The sequence below is a fragment of the Balaenoptera borealis genome (assembly GCF_965194805.1).
Source record: "Balaenoptera borealis genome assembly, chromosome: 14".
NCBI classification, from domain to species: domain Eukaryota; kingdom Metazoa; phylum Chordata; class Mammalia; order Artiodactyla; family Balaenopteridae; genus Balaenoptera; species Balaenoptera borealis.
The window spans coordinates 81901323-81914314 of NC_138875.1; the positions used below are offsets into that span (position 1 = coordinate 81901323).

Genomic DNA, 12992 nt, shown 5'->3' on the forward strand with positions numbered 1-12992 from the left:
TTGGCAAGATATCCTTCTGCTTTGCAGGAAAGCACTTTGCCCCCTGTGATGAGGAGGAAGAGAGGTGCGTTACCTGCGGGAGGTGGACGGGCCCCGGTGGTGGTCAGTGCCGGTCTCCTTGACGAGGTTTCCTTTGCAGCAGATGACCCTTAATTTATCCTGATACGAGGACGCCAGGTAAATCGCTCCCGAGGAAATTGCAGGGCCCAGGTAGCGTGGGTTCGGGATTTCCAGATACGCTCGGGCAGGGGTCCTGTGGAGTTCCAGGAGAGAGTCTGCATGGCCGGTCACCTCCACTGCTAGGTGGGATGAGAGGGAGCACCGCCCAGCCCCGACACCCAGACCCAACCGCTGAGCTTTTCAAAGCCCGGAGGGCAGTGCTTACCCCAGAGAGGAGCGGGCCTGGATCTCGATTACTTCGAGTGAGTTGAAGTGGGTCACAAACAGATAAGGTTCTCTGTAGGCTGCGTGGCCACCACCGAGCAAGAGCGTGGGGCAAGGGAGGGTTAAGAGACAGAAGATCAAAACCCGGCTGCCATGCAGTCCCTGAAGGAGCTGACCCTACACGTGCACCCACGTGCCTACATGATGAGGCACGTCCAAGTTTACCCCCGCCATGCTGTTAGAGCAGAAGGTGTGAACCGACTCAAGGCTACATGGCGGGGATCAGTTACATAAATCATGGCACATCTCTGGAATTCCGCACAGGCGTAAAAATGCATAAAGCAGCTCTCTATGCACTGATGTGGAAAAAACCCAAGGTGTAGTTGTACTTAGTGTGTAAAGCAGGGTTCAGAATACTGTATAAAGTGTGCTACCACACTGATTTTTTAAAAAGGGAGGGGGATGAGAATATATTTTTTAATGTGCCCGTTATTTGCATAAAGCACTGGAAGGATAAGAAACTCAGAAAAGTGTTTTCCTTTCGGGGAGGGGGAGGGAGACAAGTGATGTGGGTGAGACTTCACTGTAGACCTTTTTAAACTGTTTAATTGAATACATTTTCCTAAACAATTTGATTAAAAGAGACTAGGTTCATAGATGATTAAATATTTCTGGTCTGAGTACTATATTTCTATATCACAGTGTCACTCAAACTCTAGGATATAATGAGAGCTGTTTTTGGTCTTAAAGGGAAAAAGATTATCACTATTACTCCTTGCAGTGAACTGTTACTTCAGCATTAGTCATGCCTCCTAGTACGCAGGCCCTTGTGGACTCTCCTTGCCTGACATCGGGCTGAACCAGCAAAATGTGGTGGAAGCGAGAAGGCCTGCCAGCCCCCACTTTTGCACTCTTAGGAGAAGCCCACGTGGAGAGGAATGAGGCCTCCAGCCACCGGTCCCTGCTAAGCTCCCACCTGACGGCCAGCTCCAATTGCCAGCCACTTTGTGAAGCCATTTCCGACTTTCTAGGTGTCCCGGTGCCCCTGCTGACACCGCATGAAGCAAAACTGTCCAGTCAAACCACAGAAGCTCAGGCAATGATAAGTAGTTGTTTTAAGTCACTCGGTTTTGGAACTTGTCATGAAGCAACAGATAAACGAAATAGCCTTGAATGGTATTTCAGAACATTCACACAGTCACATATGTACGTTTGTGTGTGTGTGTGTGTGTGTGTGTGTGTGTGTGTGTGTGTGTGTGTGTCCACCCTTTGACCCAGTAGCTCCACTTTTAGAATTTCTGAGCTGGGGATATTTAACAATTGTGCAAATTTTAGTGTAAATTGTTCATCACAGCATTGTTCACACTTACAAAAAGAATGGGCCTAATTAGAATTGGCTAAATTGACAGGTGTTCAGCGGTGCTGTGGGATGCTGTGCAGTCTTTGACGTGATTTAAATGAACTCACAGGGAATGGTCTCCCTTTCTGTCATGAGAGGCCGGCGGGTTTGGCTTATGTGGTTCTGCGTCAGGCCTCGGGATCTCTGCCCTGGACGCTTACGCGGTGATGCTTCACATGGCGCCTGGCATCTGAGGGAGCCCCTAGCACGCTGCTTAAGCCTAAAGGAATTCCACCTGCGGTTTCTTCCCGGGATACCAACTACTGGCAGAAAAGAGCCCCACACCTCGCCTCACCTACCGAAGGCCAAAGGTAAGCGACTCCACTTGAGATCATCTGTGCGGCTGCGTCTTCCGTAAGAATCCACGAACACCCCAAACTCTGCAAGGAGGCAGAGCCCGGGGCATGAGCACGGCCAGAGGCAGGGGCATCAGCGACACACGCTTTGATGGAAGAGTAAGGAATCCAGCCCAGGGGGCTTGGATTGTGAAAAACCTCAGGAGCTCTGCTGAGCCACATCTCTCGGGGATTTATTAAAGAAAGGGCGTTCGAGTGAAAGAGAGGAGATAGGAAAAGAAGGGGGAGACGGAAGGAGAAGAGTCAGGGAGTGAGGAAGGGGGAGAAACAGACCCAGAGATTTGGGGGGAAAAGAAGAAGGAAAGGGAGAGAGGAGAGGGAGAGAAAGGAGTGAGGAGCAGAGAAGGACAGAGCAGGCCGCTCTTGGGAGCTGGCTGGAGCCCGCGGGTGGGGCTGGGGCACCCCGGGGGCCCTGGCGGTGCAGGACCGGCCCTGCCCCAGGCACACCGGCCACGCCCCGGCCCCGAGGACCCTGCCCAGGGCTGTGGTGCCGTGAGCGCCCCCATCAGCAGCGGGCGGCTGCCGCACTCACCATGGAAGCAGAGCAGGAACTCCTCCCGCTGCCCCGCGCCGTTCACCTGCATGATGGACACAGGGAAACTGTGGGAAGAGGAGGCAAACACGGCAGGCGCCAAGGAATGGTCGTTCTTATCCAGGAATTCTGTAAAGGCAGGCAAGAGGCGGAGCCTCAGGACCCAGAAGGAGCCTGAGGTGGCAGCAGAGCCGGAGCTCCGGGCAGGGGGTGCACCCGGGCCCTACCCTCCAGCGTGTACTGCTTCATGTCAATTTCGTAGAATTTATTGGTTCCGATGAGGATACTGTAGTTGGTGAAGTGGACACAGCTGCAGGGCTCCGAGGTCTCGATCTCCTGAGACGGGGCAGAGAGGAGGATGTGAGCGCAGACTCGGGGTGGCCCCTGCTCTCCTCGGGCATCTAACCAAGCCGTGCAGGCACTGCCGCGCCGTGTTCCTATTGTTTTCACACCAAGCGCATTCAGTCTCTTCACGTCCCTCACAAGGACCCACCATCCTTTTGCTACCTCTGGGTTCTATGCAACCTGAGACTAAGGTCAAGTTGCAGCCAAAGAAAGGGTCAGAAACACCATTTCAATGAAAAGGTAGCATTCAAAGAGAGAGCTTTAAAACTACGACATTCTAATCAGAAGAAAGAGCCTGGAGGAATACACCAACAGTGGTGGTTAGAGGGAGTGGTTCTAGTTTCCTTCCTTTTCCAAGCTTCTAGGTTTCTATTCTGAACCTGTATCACCTATATCATTGTTATCATTACTGAATTATCTCATCTATCTGAATTATGTGCTTCCTAATTACTTCCACTTGTTTTCAGGTCAATCCTAATGGCTTCAAAAACCTAGGCATGCTTATTCCAAATGATGGCCAGGAATTATAAAGAAGCAGTGATTTCTGGGAGTTTTCCTGAAGTTAACAGTTCAAACTCTAATCAGCATTATCCTCACCACTAAATATTTATTGGTCACCTACTAAGTATGAGGAAACTAGTATAACACAGTGAAACGTTAGGGAAAGTCAAACTTCAGTTTTGGTCTCAATTTTGTAACCTAGGATCTTGGCCAGCCTCAGTCATCTTACCTGAAAATTAGGGATCATCACCCCTGCTTCTCACAACTGTTGTGAAAAGTGTGTGAAACAGCCAGCTCAGTCTCTGGTACCAGTAGGTGCTCAATAAAAATGCAAACTAAACAAGAGCCTGCCCCAGATGAAACAGTTTCTCTAACAGGTAACAACCCTTATATATTCATCCCTCCTTTTACTTTTGAGACTAATCACGAAAGCACCTGAAATATATCAGGCTTATGATGGGTGGAACATTCCTAGGCTAGGGATAAGAGACAGCCTTCTCCAGAAGCAAGGCAAATGCAGTGATCTCACGGATAGCTGTCTACACCGCAGGCAACATCACAACCCACTGCTCCGAGGAGAACCAGCTCCCGAACTGCGTATCAAAACACAGTTAATTGGGGACTTCCCTGGTGGCGCAGTGGTTGAGAATCTGCCTGCCAATGCAGGGGACACGGGTTCGAGCCCTGGTCTGGGAAGATCCCACATGCCGCGGAGCGACTAGGCCCGTGAGCCACAATTGCTGAGCCTGCGCGTCTGCAGCCTGTGCTCCGCAACAAGAGAGGCCGCGACGGTGAGAGGCCCGCGCGACGTGATGAAGAGTGGCCCCCGCTTGCTGTAACTAGAGAGAGCCCTTGCACAGAAACAAAGACCCACCACAGCTATAAATAAATAACTAAATAAAATTAAAAAAAAAAAAAAAAACACAGCTAGCACTGGTTTTTCTAAAGGTCATTAATAGAAACTTTTACGATCTGAGAAGGAGTCTGGTAGGCGCCACCAGGGGCTTCTAGCTCCTCAGAGAGATCTTCCTTTCTTCTACTGGTTCAAAAGAGATGTCTCCTCCATCGGCCACCTTCCTTTCTCCCTTCACAAAAGGCTGAATTCACTGGGCTGGCCAGAGAGGCAGCTCACACACGCGGGGGAGGACAGCGAGAGGGAAAAGTGTAAGGATGGGCTGCTCTGGAGCTTTCTCCAGGGAGCAAGACAGCCTCCCGCTCTCTCTAAGGAGGTCACCCAGGCCGAAGGGCCCAGGCACACACTACTCCCCGAGACAGCACCTTCCCCACCTGCTCGCTGCGAGAGCAGGCGCGGCCAGGCCTGGGACTTACTTTCCGAATGCAGTACTTGCTGAGGTTTTCGTTGTAGCGGAGAATGACAACTTTGTTGGGCATGGCCGCACAGATGCAGAGCCCGCTCTCAATCTGAAAAGCAGTTGAGGGGGGAGGGGGGACGGAGAAAGAAAGAAAAAGAGCGTCACCAGTGTGTGCACTGGCTCCGTGGCAAAACTAGGAAAGGAACCTCAGTTGAGAGCAGGGTCTCTCAAGCCTGGCACTGTGGACACTTTGGACCGGGTCATTCTCTGTGGTGAGGGGCCATTCTGGGCACTGTAGGATGTTTAGGAGAAACCCTGGGCCCTGCCCACTAGATGCCAACAGTGCAACCAACAGTTGTGTCGAAAAGCAACAGAAATTTAACCCAGTTTCAGGACACACGATTTTCAAGGTCAAATCAATCAGCCCTGTGGGCAGAGGAGCCGTGACAATTTCAAGAGCACTTGGCGGCTGAAGCCCGCAGGGGCGCTTACCTTGCCGGCAGCAAACAAGTGGCAGCCCTTGACGGCTTCGAAGATGTTGGGTGAGATGTCCGGCTGGGCGGGAAGGTGAGACTGTGCGAGGGACTGTTTCACTTTCTTCACGTCCACGAGACACAGGGCCCGCTCTTCTCCTGAGGGGACGGGACAGCAGAGACACAATGGCGGTTCTCGTTCTCTCCCGAATAAAAGCCACGCGAGGTCGCGTGGAGGCACTGCTTTCCACAAATTCCCATAAACACAGTTTAGGTCCAAGTTTTAGATCTAAAAGGAAAATATCTGGCCTCTTGGTCAAGATTCTGGGAGGAAAAAAAAAATTCTGCAGACACAAAATTGGAGAACGTGAACGGAATATTCAAACATGCTCCCCAGCAAAGTCAAAGAATGGGTAGGGGACAACAAAACAGTAGACGTGGACTAATCCAGTATGTGTCACGAGGGACCACAGGAAGGCTGAGGGTGGTTCCACGTTCAAGGAGACGAGGGAGACCTGAGTGAGTGCAGTGCGTGGTCCTGGACTGGATCACAAGCCGGGAAAAAAATAAAGGACATTACTGGAGCCACAGGTAAAAGCCAACTATGGGCAGTACAAGAGAAAATGGGAGTAGCAACGATTAAACTCCCTGAATTAAAAAGTGAAACTATTCTATAGGATGCTATAATGGTGGATACATTGTTACCCATTTGTCCAGACCCGCAGAATGTGTAAGAGTGAGCCCGAAGGTAAACTGTGGACCTGGGGTGACAACGACGTGTCGGTGTAGGTGCACGCCGGCGGGGGACGCTGATGGAGGCGGCGGCCTGCGCGTGCGGGGCAGGGGTATAGGGGAATTCTCCCTACCTGCTGCTCAGTTTTGCTGTGAACCTAAAACTGCTCCCAAGAATAATGTCAAAAAGGAAGGGAGGAAAGGAAGGAAAGCAAGCAAAAAAAAGAAACCAACAAAACAAGCCAGCAGAGGAGAAGAGCTGAGAGACCAACGAAAGCCAGTTCCTGACCATATTACGTCGGGATCCGGCCCCTGGATCCAGCCGGCCAGGCCTGAACGAGACCTGACTGGGGGTGTTTTGGACATGGAGCCAATGCTTTATTGTTTTCCCCTTAAAGAAAGAAAAAAAAAAAATATATATATATATATACGCACACACACACACCACACATATATATAGTACCACTGATAAAGAGGGGGAAAAAACCCTTCCTGCCGTGGGTACGTGAGAGAATGGCCTTGTTCTTAGGTGACTGGCTGAAGGATCCAGAGTCACAGCTGCCACTGACTCTCAGGTGGTTCAAAATAAGTGAGAGAGAAAAGAGAGAGTGTGTGTGTGTGTGAAAGAGACAGAGAGAAGGGCGGGGGAGATGTGGCAAACTGCTAATGAGTCGTGCCCGCAGATGAAGGGTGTCTGAGACCAGGGAGGAATGGGAGGCGGGCAGCGGGGCGGGCCGGTGCTGAGAGGGGGCCGCGTGCAAGCAGAGCGCGGGGGTGCGGCGCCTACCGGACGCAGAGGGAAGAGCCGCTCTGCTCCAGCCTGCCCCCGGGAGGGCCTGTCTCTGCGTCCGACAAGCACATGACCAATCCTTTCCCTCACAAGTGAAGGAAAAGCGCCGTGTCCTCGGCCTCCCACCTGCGATCATGAGGAGCTTCTCCAGGTCCTTGATGATGTAAATCTGGAAGACTGCTCCGATCCCTGGGACGTGGGTGAGGGAGTTCTTCAAGACATTCAGCGCGTACAGCCCTTCCTCGGTGCCCACCAGCACCACCTGCCGGGGTGCAAGTCCCCAGGCAGAGCGTGAGGGGGGTCACGTCCCCATAACCAGCCCCGACACAGCCGACGGCGCCCCAGAAAACATGGTCACCTGGTCGCTGAAGGGCAGCGTGCAGTTCATGTCGAGCCGGTCATCGCCTTCCAGTTTCAGCAGCGAGTTTCCAAGCAATTTCTTTTCACATGAGAAAGAAAAAGAGAGAGAGAAAAAAGAGGACACGGTGAGCTGAACTGTTCATGACCGCACCGTCCAGACAGACAAAAGCAAGAACGGAGAAAAGTTTCATGCCAGGAAGGAGGGCAGGTTCCTCCTGAAGACGCTCAGAAGCACACATCTACTCGTGGCTTGCCCCGTATTTTGATCTGAGCTCAGAAGGCAGGACGTGAATGTTATCGGTATCTCTGGGGTGGCTGTTAATTAGTGTCGGAGTTGTAACTCAGTTCGGATGCAGAACTAAATGAGTGCAGGAGACGCAGAGAGTCTGTGACACGAAACAAGCCGAAGCTGAAGGACGTCCCTGCCAAGGCTTAATAGGCCACATGGACGCTCCTGCCCCTCCAGGTGGTGGCACAAGTGCAAAGCCCAGTGTCAGCAGCAAACCAACCCGCTTCTGAGTCTCTTTACCTGAACCCATGCGGGCAGAAGCTCGTAGGAGGTACAGTCAGGGCCCTATTGTGCACACATGGATGGGGCGTTCAGTAAAAGACTCACACGTGGGACAAGGAGATGGGTCATCAAAACAGGTTTACCCCACGAGCAGGAGACTCGTGGTTAAGGATTTTCCGATTGCTTACACTTAAAGTGTTTATTAGGAGCTAAGTGTTTGAAAAGAGCTGTTGGGTCTTTGGTGGAGCAAACACCAGTGAGTGATGAGCGCTGTTTGTATCCTGGAATGTTCCAGGAGGAGTGATGCCAATCAAGGCCCACCCACATCTCTAACGTCTTCAGGAGAAGTAGGATTTCAGACCTGCTTTCGGAAGAGCAAATCACGTAAAAGCAATTGAGCAGGTTATGAAAAGCCTTCCTGAAGGAGACACGGCTGTCGGCAGCCTTTGGTAACGCTTCACGGCCAGCGTGCTCGTAACGCAAGCCTTCAAACCACATAAACGCTTACGGGTAAACGAGAGAGAGGATTTCCTTGTAAGTACATTTGCCCTGTGCTGCCAGAACCGAGATGTGGTGCGCCCTGAGAGCTGGCTAAGGGGGTCGACTCCCCCATTCTAGAAGGCTCTGGGGGTTGGAGGGGGACCCGCGATGCCGGCCAAGCCGCCTCGAAGCTGGATCTCTGTCGGCACAGAATCCCGGTCGTGACAGCCTCAAGCCATCACCCCTCAGAGAGGGAGGCCAAGGGGAAACACGGCAGCCGACGGGACTCCCACCAAGTCTGCCCGCTTTACAGAGACAAGCTCCGGCGCCCGTGTGCATACTCACAGCATCGGCTTCTGCCTTTTCCCTAGACACTCTCCCACCTGCGACAACTGACTCTAAGGCGGTGACCCAGCGCTGCTTGTCGGGAAAGCTGGGAGCCAGCAAGTAGAGGGTTCTCCCGGGCCAGCAGGTGGTGTGCGGGTGAGATTCCATCTTCAGCACGTAGGGGACATCTAGGAGATTCCACAGAGCACAGGGTCGAGTTGGCCCACCCCCGCCGGGAACAATGGCCGAGCCACACCTGAGTCCCGGTTACTCAGCAAAAGCGGGGACCGGGGAGCCTCGTTCGCAGGCTGATCCACCACGTGCCCCCTCCTGCCCCTGCTGACGGACCCAGCCCAGCCCAGTCCAGCTCAGCCCACCTCCGGGGGCCCCGCCGCTCCGCACCTGCTTTGGCTGTGTTTGCGAGTTCAGAAGCACCAACGGCGCCATGAATAGACACGTCCCCGTCAGGAAGGCACAGCTCAAATTCTTCCACCGGCCTCTGTCCAGCTTGGTGCAAAGAGGAAGGGCAGAAAGAAAAACAAAAGAACAGGAACAAGAACAAGAGGAGACGAGAGGAAAAGAGGAGAGACGGAGTATGTGGTGGACAGAGAGGCGCACGAGGACAGAGGAGGGAAGAGATGGGCGGAGGAGGCGGAGAGGGAAGATAAAAACAAAAGTAAAGTGCGTCAGGTGAGTGGCACAGTCAAATTTCGATGACGATGCGGATTTATGGGTTAGTTGGCTGAGGCGGAAGTTCTCGGAAGGTGTATGAGCAGGTGGAATCTTCAGGGCAGCGCCCTGCAGGGTCTTCAGTGGGGAGACCTATAGACGTGAGTATCGTACCAATAACCTTCAGCGCAGTCATTTGGGTTTTAATTTTCAAAAATGGAAACTTGTAGAAGGCTTGCAACGCAGTCCGGAAAACAGAGCCTTCACGCCAAGACTAGGAGACCTGGGCCAACCGCGTGCAATGAGATTCCCCGAGCTATTAATTTACCTTCTCTGGCTTCATTGTCGTAAATGAGGACTTTCGAGCCCTCCAGGACGATGTACTTCCTGTCCCAGCCTTGCTGTCCTCGTTTGTTATTCCTGGGAAAACAGAGATGGGAAAGAACTGTTTGAACTCAGAAGAGTCAGGCAGGGGGAAGGGGTGGGGAGGCGAGGGAATCCCGGTGAAGATGCTTCCCTCAAAAACATCGGGAATGAAGTGCAGGGGCAGGGGAAAAAAAAAGCTTCCTTATCCCCTTCTGGGTTGTAGGCTGGCCTCAGAATTCAACTGATGTAAGACACATGACAGGAGAAAAGCATACACGTTTTATTTTATGTGTACGTGGGAGTCTCCACAAGAAAATAAAGCCCCAAGAGCAGATGGGCCCAAGTGCTTATATACTATGTGGAACAAAGAGCAGCCAGTGTGGAAAGGTAACAGGGTCTGTGTGCACAGATTTCTCTCAGCTGGCCTTGCCCCTTGCTCCGGGGATGAGAATGCTGCTTTCCTCCTGGTACAGGAAGAGCAGCTTTTACATGGGAGTTTTATCTCCTGCTTTCCGGGAGAGAAAGGGGAGGTCAGAGTGCCGCTCTTGCATCTGCTGTTTTCCCAATGCCTTTAGCTCAGAAGTATCCTTACCCCAAAGCGGCCTGTTCTGGGCCGGCACATCCTGCCGCCCTTCACCAGACCCCACCCCAGCCCGAACTGCCTTGCAGCAATACCTGGGCACCTTCATCCACCCTTCCAGGTGCAAGCCGCTGCTGGGCTCCTTGGTCTGGAGACCCGGGGAGTTCATTTTGTCACGGCAGAAGGCCTCAGTGAAGTGCGTGGCGTATTCGGCTGGCAGGCCACAGGTAGCTGGCAAGCACGTGGAGCACTTGGGATGACACATGACCTGACATTCTAGGGAAAAGCAGTGAACAACCTGAACACACACTCGGCTGATGCTGGACCATTCCCTGCCTCTGCCAGCCACCCCCCCGCCTGGCCCGTCCGTCTGGCCCCGCCATCCAGGGCATCCCTAACCTTCCCAGGAGCCAGGCCCCTACGGAGAAGAGGAAACGAGACAGCCAAGCACTCTCGACCCAGTTTTCCTGGCTTCTCCCGGGCCGCCACAGACAGGTGTGTAAAACACATCTGCACGCTTCCCTTGGAGCCAGCACACAGCCTAAAGGCAGGGAGAGACTAGCCTGACGGAAAGGGGGCTGGAAGCTCACAAAGCCCAAGGCATTTTGCACAGGGGGTTGGAGACATGAGCTGACAACACGTATACAACTCCCTCTTGAACAGGGGGAAAATAGTGTCCTCCCACTGAGACTAAAAGCTTGAAAATGAATGCACTACATGATGAGGAATTTAAAAAGGAAAAAAACACCCCACCCCCATCGGACAGAATCTTGGGTGGAGATGCACAGGCGCCCTCCCCCCACGCAGAGCAGCTGCTCTTACCAAGACACTTGGATGCCTGGCGCCCGAAGTGCACGGTATCCAGACACACGGCGCACTGCGTGGCTCGCATGTTCAGTCCCACGTTGAACCGGTGAGGAATGTTGTGGTGCATGCGCTCCTTAAGACGCCGGCTGAATTCTGGAGGAAAATGTTTTCAAAAAAATCATTAAAGTGCTGCAAATGATACCATCAAGAAAGTGAAAAGACGCCCCACAGAACAGGAAAAATGTTCGCAAATCATCCCTCTGACAAGGAGCTTGTAGATAGAATATAGGAAGAACTCCTATGAAGCAATAGGAAAAAGACAACCCAATTAAAAAATGGGCAAAAGATCTGAATAGATATCTCTCCAAAGAAGATAAATAAATGGCCGAGAAGCACAGGAAAAGATGCTCAACGTCATTCATCATTAGGGAAATGCAAATAAACACCACAGTGAGATATTAGTTCATGCTCGCTGGGTTATCCAGACTCAAAAATAATGGAAAATGCATGTTGGTAAAGACGTGGAGAAATGAAGGTCCTCATACGCTGCTGGGGGGAAAGCAAATCGTGCAGCCATTTTGGAATCCAGTTTGGTTGTTCCCCATAAAGTTAAACACAGAATTACCAGATGACCCACCAATTCCACTCCTAGGTCTGCACACCCAAGAGAACTGAAAACATTATGTAGCCACAAAATTTGTGCACAGATGTTCACAGCAGCATTATTTATGATAGCCAAAAAATGGAAACAACCTAAATGTCCATTGATGGATTAATACAGAAACAAGATGTGATAACCACACAATAGAATATTATTCAGCAGTTAAAAAAATGAAGTACTGATAAATACTACAAGATGGATGAATCTCAAAAACATTATGCTCTGTGAAAGAAGCTAGACACAAAAGGTCATATGTGGTATGACTCATTTATAGGAAATGTCCAGGATAGCAAATCCATGGAGATAGAAAGCAGACTGGTGGTTGTCAGAGGTTCCATGAAGGGGGAAATGGGAAGCAACTGCCAATGAGTATAGGGTTGTTTTGTTTTTTGGGCTTTTTTTTTGGGGGGGGGTGGACCAAAAATGTTTAAAAATTAGAATGTGATGGTTGCACAACCTTGTGAACTTACTAAAAAACAATGAATTATACATTTCAAACAAATGAATTGTATAGTATGTGAATTATATCTCAATAAAGCTGTTAAAAAAACATTAGAGCACATTAGTGATGGATTGTAAAATTACTTTAACACTAACAGATGTGTCTAGATTTATATGAACCAAATTAAAATCACCATTACCTGGTTATTAGGAATTAGGTTTTATTTAAGAACACATCACTGGCAGCAGATTGTTAATACAATGGCATAGATATTTGTGAGCATAGAGAGACATATGCTTCTAAATCAGTTTATAAATATTTAATCATAAAAGGTTTGTTTTCCACATGAGATCATGGATCTAGAGCTTTTCAGAATCCAGTTTAAAAATCACTATTCTGAATTACGGAATTTCTGGTTATTAAATACATAAACTGACTGAAGAATTCTCACTTCATGCCCAGTTCTTTCATGAATAACCTCCTTTTTTAAAAAACCCAACTTTTAAGCCTCAAACAACTGACTCTTACATTTATAGTCCAGTCAGTTAAAATTAACAAGATTGATTTTTTTTCCATTTAGAAGGCCCCCTTCTCAATAGTATAGACCTATAGACCTAACAGACCTAACTAGCTAAAGGCAGCTTTAAACAGAAAAATTCAGGATCCGTATTTCTGAATCCAAATTGATTTCTCCATAAAATGCCATCCCTATTCCTTTATCAGAAAGTCATGAGGAATAAATAACATAAATGCACTTTGAAACTGTGAACAAGCCACGCACATGAAGGAGATGCTTCGAGTATTCCAAACTACTCAGGGAGCTGCTCTATGCAGCCTCATCGAAGGACACGGGGGCCAGAAATGATTTTCCTCTGTGTTACCAGGTCCACTTTGATGACTTTAAGAGTGAAGCTCTTTGATTCAAAGTGTTATGTAAACATAGGAAACGAGATGACATCATCGC

The 12992-nt window shown here is 50.4% G+C and overlaps 1 protein-coding gene across 5 annotated transcripts in view; it reads right to left on the reverse strand.

Annotated features, from left to right (window-relative positions):
• CIT (citron rho-interacting serine/threonine kinase) overlaps positions 1-12992 on the reverse strand; it is a 168422-nt gene that overhangs the window by 8043 nt on the left and 147387 nt on the right. For all 5 annotated transcript variants that reach the window (XM_082355799.1, XM_082355798.1, XM_082355797.1 and 2 more), the window contains 14 exons: positions 10941-11078; positions 10214-10394; positions 9501-9592; positions 8906-9010; positions 8522-8691; positions 7184-7264; positions 6952-7087; positions 5323-5462; positions 4847-4939; positions 2899-3007; positions 2672-2800; positions 2083-2163; positions 386-464; positions 74-253 (listed from right to left, as the gene is read on the reverse strand). In XM_082355799.1, the coding sequence (XP_082211925.1) occupies positions 74-253; positions 386-464; positions 2083-2163; positions 2672-2800; positions 2899-3007; positions 4847-4939; positions 5323-5462; positions 6952-7087; positions 7184-7264; positions 8522-8691; positions 8906-9010; positions 9501-9592; positions 10214-10394; positions 10941-11078 (1714 nt within the window). The remainder of the gene's footprint in view (positions 1-73; positions 254-385; positions 465-2082; positions 2164-2671; positions 2801-2898; positions 3008-4846; positions 4940-5322; positions 5463-6951; positions 7088-7183; positions 7265-8521; positions 8692-8905; positions 9011-9500; positions 9593-10213; positions 10395-10940; positions 11079-12992) is intronic.